Consider the following 22,229-nt stretch of genomic DNA (forward strand, 5'->3'; position numbering starts at 1 on the left):
AAATGGACTAGCGGCTTGTAAACAATTAAAAATGGCGGGAGTTCCCGCAAGATCACGTTCCAAAATGTTCAGCGATTGTTGCAGGATATTGAAACTTCTGCGCCGGTAAGATAATATTTTACAATTGCTACCTTCCTAAGGAGATTGAAGTAACCCGGGCATGCTTATTTACAGATTACAAACTACATGTATTAGGTTACCCAGCGTGTACAGAAAGCATGTGCGTTCAGGAAGCATATGCCGATTGGGAAGGTCGTGATGCACTTCAGCTCTTGATTATTGTTTGCTTAATTTGCCATTGTGTTACCTGAGAATTTCTTTTTATTACAAGGTCAAAACAATTCCAACAGATCAACAAGCATATGATGGCAACCCATTCAACCACTCTGGCAAACAAAAATATTAAAATGACTGGTCTTTCAAAGCAGTACTTGTTGATTAAGAACAAGTATCCGGATTTTATTGTGCTTTTTCAAGTTGGTGACTTTTATGAGATCTACAGTGAAGATGCTGTGAAAGTTGCAGAAAAGACATCGTTGCGAATCTCCAGGAATCCCAATGTCAATAAATTGATGGCTGGGTTCCCTGTGCGGTCTTTAGACAGCTGGCTCACAACCCTTGTTCAGCAAGGCTTTCAACTGGCAATCTGCCCACAGCGTCCTGAAAAGTAAGTATATTTATTATAATGTCTGAGCTACTTCTCCCAGCACTTTGTAAGGTTGTCACACAATCTTACCTTCTAAGTGAAGACTTCAAGTATTCTCTGATGTGGACTTCAGCGCAATAAAACTTTAAGAGAGAGTTGCCTGTATTAAAGACATTTTATCTTTTTTAGGACTCCTGCTAATTCCAGGTTACTCCATCGTGAAGTCGTGCGGTTAGTCACGCCAGGTACTTTACTTGAGCCACTGAAGCCAGATGCTAATTACCTAATGAGTATTGCAAGGGGTCCTGACTCATCCCTTGGACTTGCCTGGCTTGATCTATCAACGGGAGAGTTTCATTTGGGCGTGTCATCTCTTGAAAGCTTGGAGGAAGACTTGTCAAGAGTGAACCCTGCAGAGGTAGGTGTGGTCTTAGCCATGGGGGTAAATGCATTTGTACCCTTGCATGTCTAGGAGAACTCAAAATGAAAAATAAGAAAAGTCCCCAATATTACATTATATTATTGCGTACTAAAATCCAAATAATAGCAGACATAAGGCCTCCTGACCTTGTGAGGAAGCTTGAATTGAATGGCTGTACATAGGATTTTGTTCAAACTTTTTTAAAGCTGCCTTCTTCATTCTGTGCAGGAATGTCTCATAGGGATCTTCCTTTTGACAAATGAAGAAGTCTAACTTAATTTTCAGAATGATGTTCACTTATTACTGAACAAGACATTTTCTTGTACACTGCTGTACAAGGCCAGCATTTATAGACCCTTGAAGATTCACCCACTTCTCCTAATAAAAACTCCTCATTGATCAAAGGTTAAAGGTCTTTAAATCTTGAGAGTGAACATTTTAAGTGTACAGGCCAGTGTTTATGGGGCACATATCAACACCATTGATGAAGTTGCCAAGCCAGAGTAAGCTTCCATTCATTGTGCAGGTATTAATGGCTGAAGAACATCTCGAGGATTCCAAGGTGAAGCACAATCCTAAAACAGGGATGAGTGTAAAAAGATCTCCACTGGAAAAAGTGAAAGATTTTCACCTGACTCTTGTCCCGTCAGACTGGTTCAGTACAGAAACCACTTCTTCAGACCTCCTTACATTATTAGCTTCATCCCAGTTTTCTTCATTAGAAATGGCTGCGGGAGCTGCTCTCCTAAAATTTGTGTCCTACACCCAAAGAGATGTTGCCCCTCTAGTTGGTCACCCTTCAAAATTTTCACATCAGACTCACATGGCCATAGACTCCAACACAAGAAGAGCCTTGGAGATAACAAGACCCTTGATGAGTACAGACAAGAAAGCTACACTGTTTGGGGTCATGAACAATACAGTAACAGCAGCAGGACAAAGACTGCTCCACTCTCGACTTTGCGCACCTTCAGCTGAGGCTCAGGTTATCGAGAAGAGACTTGATAGTGTTGACTATTTTTATACTAACAGGCACCTTGCTGAAGAACTGCAGAAACTCTTGAGGCTTTGTCCTGATATTGAGCGTAAATTACAAAGGGTAAGAAAAAAAAAATTCATACATTTGAACTTGGAAAACCTCTTAAAGTTCAGTCTATACATTCAAACTATAAACAGGCAACCCAACAGGTATTTATACACAGGGCCCTTACATAATAGAAATTCACTTTATTTGAGTATCAATGTATTTAGCACTACATGTAACACTATGTTTAGCACTAACAATTAACAGTTATAGTGTCCTCATAATTATTGAGAACACTTTTTTAGGACTCCTACTGGAGAAAAGACCACCATTTTACATGGACGTCCGAGCCACTCTAGCTGTTTGCAGGGCAAAGGCAGCACCTTCATTTCTCAGTTATTTCAAGACCCTGAGTGTCAGTCCAGTGCCAGGAATCAAACCCACAACCTCCCACTCTGCAGTCAAGCACTACACTCTACCAACTGAACTAATCCTGCTGCAGTTAACATCAAGAATTTTCAATATTGTCCGTTGCACCTGTTTTCCCCTTGCTAGTCTGTAAACTCACACTAAAGTCAAACTCCACTTAAAAGAGACAACTCATTCCACCCCCTTAATACAGACATCCCTTTACCATGGACACTTTCTATGGCTCCCTTAGTGTTTGTATTAACGGGATTTGACTGTATTTGTTTCAGATTACCTGTTTTAGGTTGTTTTTATAAACTGTACCTGACATATTTCATGTATTTTTATTAAAGGTTGCCACAGGTATTGCCAATCTAAGTGATCTGCGTTCCATTCATGGTGCATTAGTCACATATAAGAACATTCTCTTGCGACTTTATGACAGCCACTTTGACAGCAACGTCCATGTTATTGATCACCTACTTATGGAGGATTTTAGCCAGTTGGACAATTTGTACACAGAGCTTGATACTGCTGTAGGACAGCTTATCTCTGATTACAGTGTGATGGAGGGATATTCAAATACAGCTGATGAAGTCAAAGAGAAGCTTGGTCAGAATTCAAGAGAGGTTGAAGAATTAAGGGATCTATACAGGTTTGTCACCGTAACTAGATGTGCATGCACAATGGTGGTCTTTGTCTGGTTTACTGCAAGTCAATTTGTCAGAAATTATTGTTTGCTCTTGAGGAGAGGGAAAAATTAAAGCACTTCGGGAAAACCCCTCAGCGCCAGAACAAGAATCAACCATTTACTCAACTCACATTATGTCATCACCATTGATCATTATTTTTGGTAGGAAACCCTCCAAGTTAAAGTTTTTGCCTTGTCGCCATTTGGTGACCAATTCTTTTGGTTTAAGGAGACTTTTTCACAAATCAAGTCGCCAGCTTCAAAGTTTTAGGCGCCATGGCGACTAAATTAGTTGCAACTTGGAGGTTTGAAAATTGCGTTGTTGAGGAATTGCGATGTAGTTGGTGTGATGTTAATTCCCTGGTGCATATTCTAACTTGCACTTGTTGAACTTCACTTTTCATCAATCACAGCCTGCAAACAAGCTGTCAATTTGGGGAATATCACGAGAAGTCACACTCGAGTGGCATGCGAAAGGTGTGGTAAGAACACCCCTCACAGCTTTGCCCCTTGCTCTCACATTCATTTGTGGCTCACCACTCGAAATGGAGCTACCATACTCATCGAATTTCTTTAAAACACAGAGTGAAACAGACGATTTTTCGTATCTAACTTTTCCCTGTGAGTAATTTTTCTCTCCTTCCCCAATGTTGAGATTCACGTTTATTTGCAAATGGTTTATACGTGAATCAGCATTGATTGAGGTGGGCTGATAATGTGACAAGTGTTTCAATAAATGAAACGAGTACTGTAAATAAATCCTGTTGATATTGGAGCAGTGGAGTGTACATGCCAAATGTATCTTCTCTTTTCCAGGCTAAATCCCAGCTGTATCACAGGGGTTTAGTGGGAAAAGAGTCAGGATTACAAAGGGATGATACACTGATTAGTTGATTTATTTCCAAGTTTGTTTTATATCATTTACTTGTTGTTTAATACCTCTCGATTACATTCCTGATCACAGAGAGCAACTAAAAATTCCTCGCCTTGTCATCAACAACCACAAGTCGTTCATAAGGGTTGTGGAAATCCCTGCAACTAAGACAACACTTGTAGAAGGAAACCAGGACTTTGTCTTTTTGGAGAAAACTTCCGAGAAAGTTCGGTACAGCACTTTAAAACTGCAGGAACTCAATGCTAAAATGAAAGCTTTACAAGAGGAAAATGAACAAATCCAGAGAGCTTTGTCTGAGGACCTATGCAATCAGGTAAATAAAATCCAGTGTTCTCATAATCAAAGTCCATTTCCAGTGCGCGTAATACTATTCGCCGCTCTTCCCTCTTAGTCCGCCCTCGCTCATAATTTTTATTCGTGCGCGCGTGATTTATCCACTTTCCCTTTTCCCCGCAAGCGTCTCACACGCAAGTTAGACGATACGTGGCCAACTTACTGACCAATCCACGCTTTACTTTAGTTCAAAGTGCCTCAGGCCTTTTTGGTTAAATTTTCCCTCTGTTTAGACTGAAACGATTGGCAGCCAAGTGTTCTTTTTCGTGTTTTAGGTCACATCGCATGCAGAAGGCCTCAAACAAGTGGCTGTTTCAGTGGCGGAGCTGGACGTGGCATCATCGCTTGCTCTTCTCGCATTACAAAGAGGTTATGTAAAGCCTGTTATAGGGAAGAAAAAGGAGTTTCACGTGAAAGGCGGACGCCATCCTGTGGTCGATACGCTTCAACCCAACAACTTTGTTTGTAATGACTGTGATTTGGGAGACAAAAATGTCTGGATCGTTACTGGCCCAAATATGGGTGGTAAGTACAGTTTAAAGGTGTCGTTACACAGAGTCTTGATGACAGTAATGGTTATGGCGCGCGCAGATCCAAAAACCAACTAGATCAGTGGTGGAACGGCCAATTGAGCACTTGAAGTCGGGTTAAGTCTTTTCCGCGCACTCAGCTTTTGCGTTCCTATTTGACGTTGTGTTCTGTTTGCAAAATCCTCCTATAGTGTTTGGTCAACTCCGGTAATCTTCTTCTAACCCCTCCCCCACTCAAAACACTTCAACTAACCTTTCTTTCATATTATGTTTAACGAGAACTGTTCACCTCATAGGTAAAAGTACATTCCTTCGCCAAAATGCCCTGATTGCTATTCTTGCTCAAGCCGGTTCATTTGTTCCAGCGCAGAGTGCAACTATAGGTAAGACATATATGGTACGTTGGAAATGATGGACTCATTTGTGCGCCCAAGTAAACGCTTCCCACAGGCGTCTTTTTGTTAGTTCTTCCTGAAGGTTGAATGTTGTGTAAGGTTATTAAGAAACATCAGAAAACACAGGAAGAGAGAAAGCTTTCCCTCTCTCCTTTCTCTGCATTCCCTTTTATTTGAAAGAACTTAATTGATTCAGGACGTGGACGCAGCATAAAGCGCTTTTTTCCATAAAGATCGCTTATGAGAATGATGTTTTCAGTGACCCAGGCTACTCGGAAAAAAGAAATACAAGTTCCGCCAACAGGGGATAATTGCCGGTACAGAAGATGCTCTACCACTGAACTATACGAAATTCGTGGCAGCTAAAGACATTAAACCAGGTTCATGAGAAAAAATACTGCTCAGATACTGTTTTTTAATCTTGATGATTAGGTTGTTTTTGTTTTTGCTTTTTCAGTCGATAGCGCAGGTGACTTAAAAAACTGAAATCCGAATATGGCTTATTTTTCATTTCTTCACCGGCACTGCCTTAGGAACCTGCCCCTTTTTCATGGATAAATTAAGGTTTCCGGGAAACTGCCCACCTACCCCTCCCCTAAACCACCATTTTGCCCTAAGTGAGAGGTAACTGTTAATGTTAGCTTAGGGGAGGGGTTGGGGGACAGTTTCCCAGAAACCTAAGTTGATCTTTCAACTCATTTCCCTGTTTTGTTTTAAATAAATATCAAGCTCTAAATCTTACTCGGACAATGTGCAATGATAACTGCTACTCCTTTAACAGAAGGCAAAGTCTTGTCAGTCTGAAAAATATTCTCTTCTTCCGCGCAGGTGTCTTGGATCGTGTATTTGCACGGATCGGGGCCAGTGACAATCTTGTTCAGTATCAATCCACTTTCATGACAGAGATGCTTGAAACAGCGTTTATCCTGGCCCAAGCTACTCAAAAGTCTCTTGTTGTTGTCGATGAAGTAGGTAAGTACACTCGCCATTTAGGACATGATGTCATTTTGCCCTTGCCTCGCTTTAATTTTACCCTGCCCAGCAGATGCTACTTTCCGGCGATATGTACTGGCGTGCGTAAGTACGTATCACCGAACACATATAATCTGCTCACAGGGTACTTTCATTGTGGAGAATTTGATGCTACTAAGGAAACATTATTCAACCTTTTCTTATTTACGTTGTGTGTCAAACAATTCTAAAAGTGATAAGCCCCAAACCGGTTTTTTAAGCCCCACAAAGTTCGTTAACTTACGGCCTGCGAATACAAGCTACCGGGCCTTTCACGCTGCCGCTGCAGGGAAACGGCGGGAACGTCCCCTACATCTTTAATTTCAACTCACGACTTAATACGTTGCTTAATACGTTGCCTGGATTGAGAGCTTGCTCGCTGGGCTATATGAGAAAGCCTGATATAACACAACCTTTTTCGTAGATCGTTATATTGATGAATAGCTGGTTAACGGTCAGGAGAAAAATGGCTTATAAACAAGCTCTTTATTTCGAGTGACGAGCGATTTGAACAGCGACAGAATACTTGAGCCCCGGGGGAGGTACTCCCATACATTACCTATACGGGTATGTGCAACCTCGTCCCCAGGGCTTTTCCCTTAAAAAAATGGGTGGGGCGGGCCCCACCCTTTTTTTAAGAGAAAAGCCCTGGGGACGAGGTTGGGGTATGTGCCGCCCACCGGGGTCGTGATTTTGAAGCTCCTGGTTTAGAACGGGGTATCCATTTCAGAGACGTTTTCTAGAACGGGGTATAATGTTTCGAACGCACGAAAGCTCCAGTTTTGTAAGCAGCCATTTGAAATTATTCAAGGACAGATTGCTTCTAAAAATACGGTTCAATGCGTTAACAAGCAAACTGTTATTCTCTTGTTGCACTCTAGAACGGAGTATAAAAAATTGGCCCATTTCTAGAACGGGGTATCAGTTTTAGGGTGAATTCTAGAACGGAGTATAAAAATTTGGCCCATTTCCAGAACGGGGTATCAATTTTAGGGGAATTTTTTTTTAGAACGGGGTGCCAATTTGGAGTCCCGGGCGGCACATACCCACCCAAAAAATTCTTAACTGCACCCCCAGGGGGCTTGAGCTCGCTCTACCCTCGCTCTCGCGTCTCCTTACACGTGTCACTCGCGTGTGACTCTCCCTCGCTCGCTCGTCTTCTTACGCGTGCCACTCGCGCGTGACTTTTCACATTATCCTCCAAATGTCGAGCTTGCTTGCGGGCTATATAACATGGTGTGTAAAATTCCTTTCCCCACAGGCCGCGGAACCTCAATGCTCGACGGACTGTCCATAGCCTGGGCAGTGATTGAATATCTTCACAGCAAAATAAACTGCAGGACATTAGCTTCTACTCATTACTATCAACTTGCTAAACTGGCCGATAGTCTTCCTCGCGTGGACTGTTACCACGTGACAGCCAAGAACTCTGAGGAAGGAATCAGCTTTACCTTCAAAGTCCTTGTAAGTATCTCAGTTGTCCTGCGATTCTCAGTTTCCTGCTCGCGTGAGTTAACAGGAACGCCACTTGAAAAAGACGACGCGAGGTAGTCAAAACGTCGACTTACTTTCTGTGATATGAAATCTATTTTTTCCTCAATTATAAATCCAGAAACTAGAAACCTTAGTGTACACGTTCTTGTAAGTAATCAAAGTAGCACACTGAAGTTTGACCAGAAAAAGTTATATGAGGACTTATGCGTAATTTCTTTATGAGTGTTGGAAAGGACAATTGTCAGCCAGGGTATTTAGTTTTCTCACGAGTAGTCACATAACAACGTTTGCATCTTTACATTTAATGTTTAAGTGGGAGGGGAGGCCGAGGTCGTCAAATAACTGAGGCGAGCCACACTAACCTTGCATTTGTTTACCCTTTAGAACGGATGTGATCAGAAATCCTTCGGAATTGACGTGGCGAAACTAGCAGGCGTTCCTTCACAAATTGAAACTCGAGCCAGGGAAATTCTCCGAAACTTAGAGCAAAATGACAATATTTTAGGGGATGCTTTGGAAGAAAATGAACTTTTACAAGAAACTCAAGCAAGGGAAGGTATCACAAGTAACACAAGAGATACTGCAAACACTGCAGAAGGAGTGCAGGCTGAGGGAATTTGTCAGCGTGATGCTGAATTTGAAACTGGACTAACAAAAGCGTTGTTATTGCTTAATCCAGAGACCCTTACACCTCGGCAGGCCTTGGATGTTATTTATGATCTTCATGCGAAAGCAAAAAGTAAAGGCTATAAATAGTCAAATAGGTTTTATCAGCCTGCGAGCACCGAACAAAGGGAGGGGGAGCCTCCCGAGTTAAATACCTGCCGGCCGAAAAAGTCCTATAATCATTTCCTGTAAAAGTAAAGGTCGTTTTTCAGATGACTTTTCCGAGATATCGCTTTGCAAGAAGTACTAAATTGAATGCCAAAAAGGAAGAATTTTAGCAGAATGTATTTTTCCAAAGTAAAGTTTGAGTCAAAGGCCCCGGGTTGCCGTTCGCGGGATACAGGTGAAACCTTTTAGAGCAGCATATGAAACTTAAAAGTGGATCGAACATGAAATGGTGACCCCCCCGCGCCGCCTTTTTGGTACTAGTCCCAGTCCTCTTGCAATTCAAGGCAATTTTGGTGAATAGAGGACTGGGAAAAAGGATGCTCGCATGTCACTTGCACGAAAAGCTTAGCTAGTATTCGTCGATAAGAAAATGTTTAAAATTATTTCATCATAAAGCGAAATATAAAGTCAGGCTAAAAGCCTTTTTCATATTTTTTATAGTCGTTCTTTTTTGAAGCAGCAGTAATTTTGATGTTAATGTAGACATTATTAGCATAATCAATACTTATTAACCAACGACCGGTCAGGTCATTTACTTATAAAGAAATACGAGGCTACTTTCTTAAGTATATAAATGTGTTGATCAAGTCCGAGTTCCGTACCTGTCTCTTTTCAACTACACAAATGGAAAGAATCTTCGTGAAGAACAGGTTTTAATCTCGTAAGTTGTATCGGTGAAAACAGTTGCTTTATCGAGTTTTCCCCTGGTGTTGTCGTTGGTTTCCGTTTCAGTATTCTGCGAATAAAATAGGAAAACACTCACTTCCACGGAAAGGGCTTAGGGCTACGTATATATAACTGTATAGTGAACATTTAATGGGCTCCTGAGGACCATAGATCCCAGCACTGGGCTAAAACAACAAGACTGCGTTAGAAATAATATCTCACTCCAGTGGCGGATCCAGGTGAGCCCCCCCCCCCCCCCCCCCCTCAACGTATTCTTAGACCAAACTGGGGCCCGAAGGCTCCGCCATCCCCCTTATCTGAAGGGCTGGACCCGCCCAGTGTACTCTTCCATATAACAAGCATTCCTGATGGGAGAGTAAAACTCGAACGATGTGACCGTCGGAAATTACGCGATTTAGGGAATACTTTGGTCCGGAGGATGACGGCAGGGAACCTGAACCAGTCTGAAAGGGTCGAAAAGAGAATTCCAGTAAAGTCAAAGCCGTACCAAAAGACACGATGGATGAGAAATGAATTGAATTATTTGAAGCATTGGTGAATACATCTCAGGCTTGAGAAACGTGGGCAACAATTAGAATCTTCACACTGTTTTTTTTATTAAAAAGGCGTGCAGACCAGCAACTGAGAGTCTGCGACAAAAGTGTGTAGGCGCAAAGGACGGCGGGACAGTGAAGTGATCCACCTTCCCATGATGCCCGGCTGGCAGGGCTTACGCGCCTTCGCAGTGACTTCGAGCGGTTGTGCAGGGCGAGGACCTCTTCTTCACATTACTTATTTGTTATTCATTTGAGATCTGAGGTACATTTTTAACTATTGCAACTTAAATTAATTCGAATTCTGACACCAGCTAGAAGTGCAACGTAAATTTGCTCATTTTTTGCACGTATCGTTGCAAAAAAACCCTCACACTTCTGTTTGCGCAATTATTGCGCAAACGATGGAAGCCGGACAGAATTTTAAAAATACTCAGTGTCCGGCAGTCTTATTGTCTTGGCCTTCGAAAAGTTAGGGATTACGGCTAGAAGACAAGGAATGTGGATAAAAACAGTATATTTATTATCGACTGCTGGACACAGAATATGTTGAAAATCGTATCCGGCTGCCGGACAAATAAGTCATGGGGCCGGGGCACTATGGCCAGTTCGCTCCCTATTCCTTGACAGTCACTAAGCCCAGGCTAAGGTGTCATATTTTTCCCGTGACTTTCAGTGGATGCCATCTTAAATCCAGTTGAAGGTAGGTGAAGCATTCGCCAACTTAATGCCTTCGCTGTTGAAGGTCAGGTTTTTCTTACAGCTGGTGTTGGACATGAACTCTGTGTTCTTTGAGTTGATGACCTAGCCTTTCGGCCTTTGCAGCTGTCCTGTTCAGCTGGACTTGGGCGTTGTTGAGGGAATTCTCAAGAGGGCACCATCATTTCCAAAATCAAGGTCATAAATCCCTTAGATATCTGTTAGATTGTCTAGACACAGAACTACGAGATCCTTCAGATTACTTCATTGTAAACTCATTTCCCCTGTAGGACAAGACCTCAAATTTCTTTGAACACATTGCTGTTGACAAATACTTTATAGGGTTATTGTACCTTCTACAAGTGGCATAAATATTATGATTAATGGGGTCAAAAGGTACTTGACATTAATTTCTGTAGTGGCTGAAAGTGGCTTACTGAAACAAGACAGCTGCTTAGTGAAAAAGTATGAAGGATTACCAGGTAGCTTCAAAATATAATCAGTAAAATGTGTCGGTTGTCTGGTTAGCATACATGTCAGCTGCTCTGTCTCTGATTTATCCAACCTGCTTGTAGACTGCCAAACAGTTGGTTTTTTTCTCAATAGTGGTTTAAGAGTCTCACACTTGCAAAGCGTGGGAGCCTCAGATGCCCATAGGGTGTATGAGGCGTGAGAGGAAAAAACGACTGTCAGTTTTTCATACAATGAGTCCGTATTTTAAGCGTATCTCCCCAGTCTCACTCTCAGTTTTCTGCCTTGCTCCAGACCTTTTGTTTGACTGCTCATGCGTATTTGAATACACAAAAATATGGACTGTTTTGCGGTCTAACAGGCTTGAATTAATAAAAATTTATTGCCTTCTTCTTTTTTCTAGAATTTGTGGTTATCGCTGATCATGGCTGCTGCAGTGCATAACGAATGGGGAATTTCAGAACTAAAAGCAAACTCATCTGAAAAGGATACCAGAAAAACTTATGACACTTGGGCAAAAACTTATGAAGAGGTATGCCACACCTGTTAGACTCGAATGTATAAGCTTCAGTTAAGTTAATTTGTTTGCTTTAGCATCATGAATTTGCCAGTAGCTACACATGTATTAAGTGTAATTAAATGGCTTAACTAGGGAACAGCAAAGAATAACAATAGGCTAGAGAGAAAAACAGGACTTTTATTCCAACGTACACTGCTTGTCAATTTTACAGTTCTATATTATAACGTTAACATTCTAAAATAATACAATATGAACCCATTCTCTCGTGGAAATTTTAGGGAAGCATTATTTCAAGCTAGTAAAGCCATTTCTCTGCACACTCTCCGTCCCAAAACTACCCAACACAAGTTGAACTTATTGTTCTTTATTATTAAGATGTCTGCTTAAATTGTGAAAGACATCTCAAAGAGGCTGGAGTCCCTTAGGACTAAAGACTCAGTAGAAAGGGTGGACTATTGAAATACTGGAGGTTTATTTATGGGGACAATGAGACTAAATAGAGGAAATTGATGTACTATTTTTTCAATTCAAACTAAGGCCATCCTCTTTTTTTTCTCCGTTTAGCATCATCCGACCAACCCAAATTTTTGGCATTTTCAAAAAAAAAGGAACGACATAGTTGAACCATTTTTCACTTGACATTATTCTTTTAATCTGAAAAAATTGGCATAGTAACAGCATAAAGTAAAACAGGAACAAAAACAGGAACATTTTTTACAGTATATTGTGCATTTTGTCAATCCAAATATGTGAATGTTAACTTTTAACATCGTCCAGGGTTATGGGGGCCTGCTATTTCGAGACCTCTGGTGACTTTTTTTAGCTTTTTTTTTTTCAATCCGACCGACCGACCCAATATCAGGAAACCTATTCGACGCTAAACAAAAAAGAAAAAGGGAATGGCCTTAGTGGGATAATGTCTGGCCAGACGTGTTAACTCTTTTAAAAACTCTCATATGAAAATTTAAATTCTTGTTTGTTTACTTTAATTTAATTTTCATAGAAGTATTGAAGGAAAGATGTTAAAGTATCAATAATAATCAGCTTGTGTGATCAAGTCCTTAACTTTCATGACCAGTAACAGTTTTATGAAGTATAGGTATTATAGCAGAAATTTGACACTGATCGCTCAACAGATCAGAGCTTTTAAACTGAATAATAACTCTACCCAGTAGCTAAGCATTTTTTTCCAGAACAAAAGGCTTACCTATACAAAGATGCCAACCTCTGGATCTATACAGTGGTATTACTTTGGTTATCAGAATGGGTAGTCCCATAAAACAGAAGTGGAAAGTTTTAAATGGCTAATTCACCACAACTATCTCTTGCTGATCTTTCTTTTTTTTGGTTTGTTTGTTTCATATATAGGATACTGACAAACTTGGTTACAAAGGGCATGTCCTGTGTGTTGAGGCTTTCAATAAAGCCATGCAGTCTAAAGACATTTTCCCTGAAGCTAACAAGGATATCAAAATCCTCGATGCTGGGGCCGGCACTGGAATCATTGGTGAAATGCTGGTGCAGCAAGGGTATAGCAACATTGATGCCTTGGACATTTCTGAAGAAATGTTGAATTTAGCAAAAAAGAAGAATATTTACAAGCGATATATCTGTGCTGCATTGAGCGAAATCCCCATTGATGACATACAGACTGGCGAGTATGATGTAACTTTGTGTGCAGGTACTATAGTCTATGGACAGGCCAAGCCAGCAGCACTGGATGAGTGTGTCCGTCACGTAAGACCAGGTAAAGTGTTATTGCTATATCTATTATTAGGATACTATGCTCTCTTCATGCAGTTCAAAACCTAGGTGGAGTAGGGAGGCAGTCTTTCACTCTCACTTTAAGTTACTTTTGTTGCGGTTTTTGACAATCACTAATTTCATAACCGTAAGTCTGGAAAAAGAACTTTACATCTTGTATCCAAAAATCTGTTATGAACCCTTATTGACAATTAAATAAAGTATTTTCCTCTCATGTAGGCTTTTTCTAATCTTCTTTTACAAAATGTTAGTCATTGTCAGTAGCAGTCCTAATTAAGGACTACACTGGGCCAAACAATCATTTGTCACCAGACTCATTGTCAACCTCGTTCATAATCTTTTGTTGTCTTTCTCCAGGTGGTCTCTTCATTTTTTCCATCCGTGCAGATTCCTTTGATCCTGTTGAGCTCGGTTACAGCACCAAGTTTGAGGAGATGGAGAAGGAAGGAAAGTGGAGTCTAGTGAACAGAGAGAGGCGTGAACTATATGCACATCCCCATGAAGAGCGATTTAGGGACTGTTACTTGATCACTTACAAAGTGCTCGAGAACTGATGGAAATTCTGGTATTAAAACCTAGTTTACACGTAGGCGGCCGAAACATTAGCACAAGCAACACACAGAAACACAGTGGAATGTTAATCATTATTTGCTTTTCATGCAAGGTTAAGTATAATCATGACACTTTGCCATCCATATTATAGTAATACATAGAAGGTATCAAAAGACCTTCAATATTTATTATTGGTAACAGAACACAGCAAGAAAATGGTTTGAAAATTGTTTGAAAATTGGATTTTGCAGTACTACATTCTGTTTCTTATGCTTATGGTTAGTTCACACAAAATCATTTTTTCTATATTTTATGCTTTTTAAAAAGGAAAACGAACTATGTGTCATCTGTTTTATCATACCTTTCTCTATTTCTTCTTGGTTCTTCTTTGTTTCTTGAAGCAGTTATTGTGAAATTTTGTGTAATCCTGTCACCTTTCTGTTTGGTGAGGACCACAATAATAATTATATTATATTATTTATAATAATAATTTTAAAATTCATATTACACAGTTTTCATTGCAAGATGATTAACTGCACGTAAATTTGCCAGCACGAGATGAGTCAGTCTGAAGTGTTAGCCATCTCTTTGACCCACACCCCAACAGACGGCCAGGCTGCCCCTTGCGGGTGGGGAAGGGGGGTGGGACAGCTGACATTTCAGAGTAGAGATATGTGGGTTTTGAGGTGCCATTGGGTCTAATCCATACAGAATCCTAAGGGGCCTCGCCATGGGAATTCCCAAAGGATCAGGTGTAACTTTATTGAGCCATTTCAGTTTGTGTCTTGAGCACAAGTCTTGAATTCAGTTTGCAGTAGGAGTTTCACAGGTCTGAATTCAGTTGTTAGAACCAAAGATTTTAATAGGCTTATTTCTTTGTACATGATCTGTAGCTGGTCAAGTTTGTGTCTTGCTGATCTAGTAAAAAATCAGACCTTGAACGCTCGTGAATTCCTCCACAAAGGACACTAACACAACCATTCAACGCATGTAACCTTTATTTCCGTTTTACTAACCACTGAATTTATTTATTTTGCATATGCTTTTTAGCTTTGTGTGATATATAAACCCACACGGATCCATATGCTCTTCAATGCATGCAGTTGATATGAAAGTCTGTGTAAACTCTCTAGACCACACCGAATTAGACCTGCTGCATACATGTGAAAAAGAAAGGTTTTGCGATAATCTGTCTTCTTTTTTTGTTGTTGTCTCTTTGTGCAGACTTGATGTCATTCTTTCCTCAAAAAAAATTGTTACTTCCTTAATATCCATCTTAATTATTATTTAAATTATTATATCCATGTGTTTCATGTGCTCTTTTTCAATTTTATACTATGTTTCTTTTTAGTCTATCTGTGACAATGATGAAAATATAATAAAATAGAAATTGAATCACGACATATAAATTGAAGGTTAGTAGTTGTAGTGACAGATCTGTTACTTTGATCCCGACTGAAGTTTGAAGGTGCTAACATAGAGCGGTTCTCAAACTGGACCCCAGCCTACGTGGCAGGCATTCAAAGAGGCGTATGGAATTCGGGCGTTTGAGAATACGAAGGGATTGGGAAAGGGTGATTAGGGCGTACTACAAACTGCAAACTTCAGCTACACAATAGTTACTATTTTTTTATTGTAACACCAATTCTGCTGCTTTGATCCATAAAAGTTAGGAACTGTTTTTGATTAAATCGGCCTTGTAAACTTGTCACTCGAAGGTGATCAACTCCGTGAATTATACAGTCCTCTTACGTAGCTTTTTACGCAGATGTTTCTGTGGTTCGCCATGCAACGATCCTCCGCGATTGGCGGTCGTTTCGCCCGAAGGCGTGTCACCTGGACTTAAGTTTGGATTCCACATGTGCAGCCACCGTCATTTTACGCTTATTGTCTTTTTTCAGGCTTAAACAGCGACAAATAGACATCGGACGTATCGACTTAAGTCCGGGCGAAGTGACGTCGTTCCAATCGACTATCGGGCGAAACGACCCGATACCTCCTCCGCAACAATTAGGGGGTGCGTGATAAACCTAAAGAACATCTGCAGAGGGAACTAAAACGCAGATGATACCGATCAAAGCTTCAGTAACGCAGCGGATTCAGTGTTTCCTATTCATCAAAACTGTAATAGTCGGCCTGTAGATAGACTGCTAGCAGCCCATCGGGATTGTTGCGCGGACGAGCCCCTTCAAGAGTGCGTGAATAAGGCAAAAGCGAGAGCAGGAGGACCTCTGTTTGTTTCCTCTCTGACTTTGTTTGCCTCTTTAGTCTTACCAAGCGTCTACTCGACAGACTAAGAAAGGATTAATCATAGTCTAATCTGTGGCTTTTGTAACTTCATGACAAGTAAGTCGCGGTGTAGGTTATTGCAGCAACCAGAAAGAAGAACACAAAAAACACGTGATCGAGCTTACACGACACTTTCTGCCATGTTATTTCTTCCCGTTTTTCCTCCCATCCCACTGGCGTATTGCGCATGCCTTCAGGGTGCTCTGTGAGTTCAATAGCGTTTGCGGAAGCAGCCATCTTGGAGGAATGTGAATCTGCAGTAGAGACGTGGATCCGCTGGACGTTTTTTCCCTTTTTACCATGGCACAAGCAGAAGAGGTTCTGTACCCAGTCAGGAGGAGGTCCCTCCATGAAGAACAGCTTTAAAACGAAGATATTACAAAAGAGAATCAAGGATATGATGACCATAGTAGCCTGCAAGCCTATTCCAAGGATAGGAACACCATCTGAAGTCTCGGGAAGAAAAGACGGAATGAGGAGCAAGAACACAGTCATAGCCAATAAGATGGTGGTGACGAAGCCGATTCTTTCACCACTCTCCACGGGAATAAGGAAGCTTGTTAGGGCCAGGAACATAAGCATCATGCTGGGAATGGTGAGGTAGAACAGGTGATATAAAGGCTTTCTTTTCATTTTCAGGTCGTAAACAACTTCACTGAACTTAAATGGACAACAGTCGCCGTGGTCGGTCTGTTCGACTGAAGCGGCGACGTTGGTAATATCCCAATCACCATTTGTAACGAACCGATCTGAAAATAAGAAAAGTCAAGCGTTTCATATTACAAAGCTTTTTTAGATTTCCTTAATATCAATTCGCTTACTGACTAAGCATAACCGGCAAACTGACTGACCGACCTAACTGGACTGAACCAACTAGCTGACAGAGAGACTGCTGGCTTCCAGGCGGCATTACTGCTACAGTAGCTAGCTGGTTGAATAACTGACTGACTTCTCTTATTAATGACCAAAGGGCTGACCGACTGACTAGTTAAGTAGGTGGCTGGTGTTTTGACTGACTGGCTGGCTGGCTGGCTAACTCGCTGGGTGGAAGGCTTGCTGACTGACTGACTGACTAATTAGCTAGCTGACTGACTGACTGACTGGCTAACCGTCTCCTTGTCTCGCTGGCTCGAGATGAATGACTAATTGTCGCAATCAGGACTGCCTGTCTAAATAAGGTTTACTTCGAGTGTCAATTACCAAAACTTCGCAATTCTCCCGGGGGGCCCGGGGCCCATCCTCAAGATGCTGGATAAACTTACTAGTAAACTGTCCACCGCCTTTGTCTTGAAAGAGTTTGATTTCCATTCTGTCAACTCCATACGTAAATGAACCAAACCCTAGTTCACAAGTCTGCTTATCAAATGGCCACTGGCCAATGTCTAATTCGCAATTAGCTTTGAATGTAGCTGGTCCGCTCCATACGCAGTTTCCTTCATTATCTACCGACACCTCTGTCACAAACTTTGTTCTTCCCCCGGCTAATGTGACGCCCTCGTCACCACTGAAAGGCAAAAGCTCGTTTTTAGTTCTTTAGCAATAAATTGTTGTATCTGCAGCTGCTGCCCGCAAGTCAACGAGTATGAATTGGATAACACGTTTGTGGTCTATAGCACGAAAAGAACATAACACCTGAAAACTGCACGCACAAAGGCCGTGGTTCACTAGTTAAATACAGTCTTCACGTTGTTGATAATTCCGCCTTACAGTAGTCGTTTTGACAGTAATTTATAGGTTTTTATCAGTAGCAAGGCGGTAACATTGGTTGTCCAAATTGCCTTGTACCCAATATGAGCTGTACTTCAGTGCTTACCATAAAAATGTCAAGGTGACAGGGTGTTGACCCTACGCGAGAAATCCCAGCCTGTAGAACAAACTAAGAGATCCGCTTCCTTTCTAGTAAGACTGCAAGCATTTGTTTTGCGAAACAATAGGTTAAGGGTCCAACTCGTATAACAATTGAAGGTGCCGTAGTAAATAGCAAGGACCAGTGAAAACGGATATCTACACTAAAAGGGTGCAGATGAACCCAACCTGTAGGAACAGGCTCTTGAAGGGGCTCCAAGACTTGTTCTCCGAGAACCTTCGAGGATGGTTGAACTTGACAAGCGCCGCTTGTAAAAATCAGTTTTCACCCTTGGAAAGGCTTAACACGACGAAAGTACTGAGAACACATCTAGCCATACTTGTAACAACAAAACTTATCAATGTAGGGAACACTGGCCATTTAACTTGACCCTCTTTGAACAGCAGTAAAAACAGCAATAGTTGGAACCAATTTTTTTTGTCAATCACAACTGAACAGGACAGGAAGTGCAGGTATTGCTTCTGCTGTACCATTCAGTGAAATGATCACCACTTTAGCATGTCGCCTTATCGACACGTCTAGAAGAACCACTTTGCTTTGCAAAGCACAGTGAAAATTGCTATAATTATAAATTATAAGGGCACTTACTTGTTAAAAAGCGAGATATCCGGTACCCAGATCTCTTCGGGAAGAAACTGCACGCGATGAAAACCTCCAAAGCTGTTTGTATTCCACTTGAGGAATTCATTTGTCCAAGTCTGAAAAAAACACACCAATTTCAAGTTACAATCTCAATGTTATATCCGTATTCTGAGGTGTCAGCTTTTAGCGGCGATATGTAAAACAGTTAAGAACAATTCAATGACACTATACCCTAACCAGGGCATCCGCTCTGACCCTAACATTCTAAAAACAGTCCGACGTGAATGGATAATTACTTCTACAGGGCAGTAAGCTTTTTTGTCGCCAAGCGAACGTGCGAAGCTGCTCCCTACCTGTATAACCCAAGTATCCAAAATAACTGTTTGTTCCCTGGTATCCTGTGAAGGTACAAAAGGAGTAAATAAGTCCCATGATTTCACGATGTTCATTTTAAAAATATCGTTGTCTAATAAATAACAACTGCAATAGTTCTTCAAAAAGTAGTTTACTCATGACGTTGTTTGCCTCGCCCCCTAAACTTTGCAGAAACTTTGTTTAATTTCCCCTGTGTATTTCAGCCGTCTCAAAAGAAATTGAAGACAATGCTTCATATGCAAAAATAGGTCGGTAAAACGGGCCAAAAAAAATACGTTCGACTTGTTTTGCAACAAAGTGCTGCAAAACGAGTTGACTGAGTGATGTTGCGCGTTTTACTCGACCCACGTTCGAAGCTGTCTTGCAACAAATAAGGTTGCAAGGTTTGTTTTGTGGGTGGTAAAACACGCAACATTGCTAATCAACTCGTTTTGCAGCAATTTTGCACAACAAGTTGCACCTTTTTTTTTTTTGCCCGTTTTACTGTAGCTTAAGCTACAGTAAAACGGGCAAAAAAAAAAAAAAAAGGTGCAACTTGTTGTGCAAAATTGCTGCAAAACGAGTTGATTAGCAATGTTGCGTGTTTTACCACCCACAAAACAAACCTTGCAACCTTATTTGTTGCAAGACAGCTTCGAACGTGGGTCGAGTAAAACGCGCAACATCACTCAGTCAACTCGTTTTGCAGCACTTTGTTGCAAAACAAGTTGAACGTATTTTTTTGGCCCGTTTTACCGACCTATTTTTGCATATGAAGCATTGTCTTCAATTTCTTTTGAGACGGGGGAAATGTGTAAAAAGGGATTCTATTTGTCTATTAGTTTTCTGCACTTACCACTCTAACAAGTCTGCTTATTCTCATGGCGAACGAAACCTCCACCGATTTGTTGCCTAAAACTGGCCGAACGGTCTTGTCGTAATTTTCCAGAAGAAGAGCGCGGATCCGGTGTTCAAAGGATTGATTGGATGCACCAAAAACGCCTTCAATAATAAAAATAACAAACGGTTTAGTTTATTTGGCGATCCCGTATATAAAGAGTGTTGCAACAATTTTGGAGCCTTTTTGACATTAATTATCCTTTTACTTTGTATCGATAAGTTCTACAATCTGCCCCACAAGCCGTATAAACCCGTGAAAAACAGCCCAAACCTGCCCCTCCGAATTATTTCAAGTGCTAAGAACGTGAAGCCAATTTTGTTGTTTTTATGCAGAAGAAGTGCAAATATTCATGCTCATTTGCTCATTGTTGAGGAATCTTCAAAAGAACCTTGATATAACCGAACCTCTATATAACGAAATCTTTGGTATAACGAAAGATATTCTTTGCCCAGCAATACTAGAATATATGTGTTTTAAAAACAATAAAAATGGAACCGATGGAAAATGTTCACACTGCCCATGTTTTTAACTTAAAATTAGTAAAGGAATTTTATTTGGTGTTTGGGATTTATTGCAAAATTCACTCGTTTAGGGAAATATCTATAGGTTAAGAGAAATATCATTAAAAAAAAACAATTTGACTTATTTTACTTGATGTTCAACTCCTACGCATCAGCACTGATCAAACGACATCCTCTCCCGAAGTGAGAAAATGGCTTCTGTTGATTCTGACATTCTTCTTGGTCTTGTTGAAGGAAAATGTTGATTGAACAGTTACGTTAGCCACTTGTGGCAATTGCTACGATATGTGTTTGTAGTGGAGTTGTTGTAAACGTTCTTGTTGATTGATTTGAGTAAGCTACTTCACTACTAATAGCTTTGGTTTCTAAGTTAATTGATCGATAGAAAGTTTCTCCTGACATGAATTCGGTGCAAAGGAGATGTACCAATTTGGTGCATCTCCGCGGTAACACTTCTGTTCATAAAATATGTTTAATTGGAGCGTTTGACAGATGACAAAGCCTTGTTTATATTAAGTAGTTTGTCCAATTTAACATTTTTGACCTTAATCTGGTCTTCATACGATATTTACCAGGAAGTGACTGCCCTGCTTGTTCTTAACAGTTTTAAGCGTGTTTCTTGAGTTTTTAACCGAATTCTTGGCAGTGGTAACTTTAATTAGGCTTAAGTGATTTTATAGGTGTTTTTTTAGTTAAACAACTATTGTTCTAAATTCTGCCTTATACTTTGAACTGCATTTTTAATTTACCCTTTGAGTTTGCGATCACGTTCGTGGTTAATTTATGGAAAAATTTTAGCCAATTATCTTCGATGAACCAGCTTAATACCTTCTGTAAATTGACAACAACCTTAGATTTTCAAACTGTGATTTTACTACTTTCCTATCTGTTAATATGAAAAGTCTGTTTACTAGTATATACCTTGTAGTTTTTATATTGTTCTCCTAATTTTATATTGGCCAGTTGACTTAAGCTTAATAGTGAAAACTTTGGTTGAAGAGTCATTTCGACAAAGCAATTATCTCGAAGGTTTGATGCAAATGAGACTGTCAGCATTCGGTTTGCACTAAGCAGCTGGTTTCCTGGCTGATATAAAAATGGGTGTAATACTGATTTAGCGGAGAATTGTAAACTAGGAGTTGAGCTAACTTCGTGACATCGGACTAAAGAATAAAAATGAGTCAATTGAACAAAGTAATCGTCTGTTTGTTGTGAGAACCAGCTAGTTCCCCAGAAAGGTTCTTCAACATATGGAATGGAGAATGTAACCATATATCTTCCAAATGGATATTACATTTATAAATTTTAGATTCAGCTTATGTTATAATTAGTTAATATTTAATGCCATCGGCTCTAATTGGCTCAGTTTGTGCCTTTTTGGTCTTTTTAAGGAAAGAGAGTATTCCCCACTTCCCCCTGCCCCCCAGAAAAGGCCTTCAGGCTAATTTACACTGGTTTCTGTATTACATCGACCAAAAAGAAATGAACTTGAGTGTCGGTCAACGACTTTGACTTGAATGGTCATGCTTAATGATTTCATCTGCTACTAAACAAACAAGTCGCCATAAAACTAGGCCGCTGAGTGCTCGTCTCTTTTGGTAATTTTATCTAAACGTTGCAAAAAGACGAAGATATTGACATATTTATACTAAGGTGTATTTAGCGTGTAATCTTAGCACATGCAGCATTTGGTAAATTTAGGTTAATCTAATATTCTGTCAAAATTAAACAAGCTCTTGCTTTTTATTCTTTCAATATATCTTTCTTTTTGACAAAAAAAGTACCATAACTTTCTTTGATACGTCAC

At 40.5% G+C, this 22,229-nt stretch overlaps 3 protein-coding genes across 3 annotated transcripts; 2 read left to right on the forward strand and 1 right to left on the reverse strand.

Moving 5' to 3' along the window:
• Positions 1–338: 338 nt before the first annotated feature.
• On the forward strand, positions 339–8,936 carry LOC140921369 (DNA mismatch repair protein MutS-like). The gene is made up of 10 exons (XM_073371370.1): positions 339–667; positions 836–1,064; positions 1,594–2,166; positions 2,853–3,154; positions 4,155–4,398; positions 4,694–4,943; positions 5,245–5,331; positions 6,172–6,315; positions 7,616–7,818; positions 8,233–8,936. Exons 1-10 carry the CDS (start codon positions 363–365, stop codon positions 8,602–8,604), a joined length of 2,709 nt encoding a protein of 902 aa, XP_073227471.1. The 5' UTR covers positions 339–362; the 3' UTR covers positions 8,605–8,936.
• A 2,518-nt stretch (positions 8,937–11,454) lies between these two features.
• On the forward strand, positions 11,455–14,167 carry LOC140921566 (methyltransferase-like protein 27). Its single transcript, XM_073371567.1, has 3 exons — positions 11,455–11,604; positions 12,961–13,339; positions 13,714–14,167. The coding sequence occupies exons 1-3, from the start codon at positions 11,497–11,499 to the stop codon at positions 13,908–13,910; spliced, it is 684 nt and encodes a 227-aa protein (XP_073227668.1). The 5' UTR covers positions 11,455–11,496; the 3' UTR covers positions 13,911–14,167.
• Positions 14,168–14,896: 729 nt separating this feature from the next.
• LOC140953903 (neuronal acetylcholine receptor subunit beta-3-like) lies at positions 14,897–20,861 on the reverse strand. The gene is made up of 6 exons (XM_073403278.1): positions 20,849–20,861; positions 19,857–20,002; positions 19,000–19,044; positions 18,653–18,762; positions 17,460–17,701; positions 14,897–16,946 (listed from the first exon to the last, which is right to left on the reverse strand). Exons 1-6 carry the CDS (start codon positions 20,859–20,861, stop codon positions 16,246–16,248), a joined length of 1,257 nt encoding a protein of 418 aa, XP_073259379.1. The 3' UTR covers positions 14,897–16,245.
• Between the last annotated feature and the right edge of the window lie 1,368 nt (positions 20,862–22,229).

Source organism: Porites lutea, chromosome 12 (genome assembly GCF_958299795.1).
Source record: "Porites lutea chromosome 12, jaPorLute2.1, whole genome shotgun sequence".
Lineage (NCBI taxonomy): Eukaryota > Metazoa > Cnidaria > Anthozoa > Scleractinia > Poritidae > Porites > Porites lutea.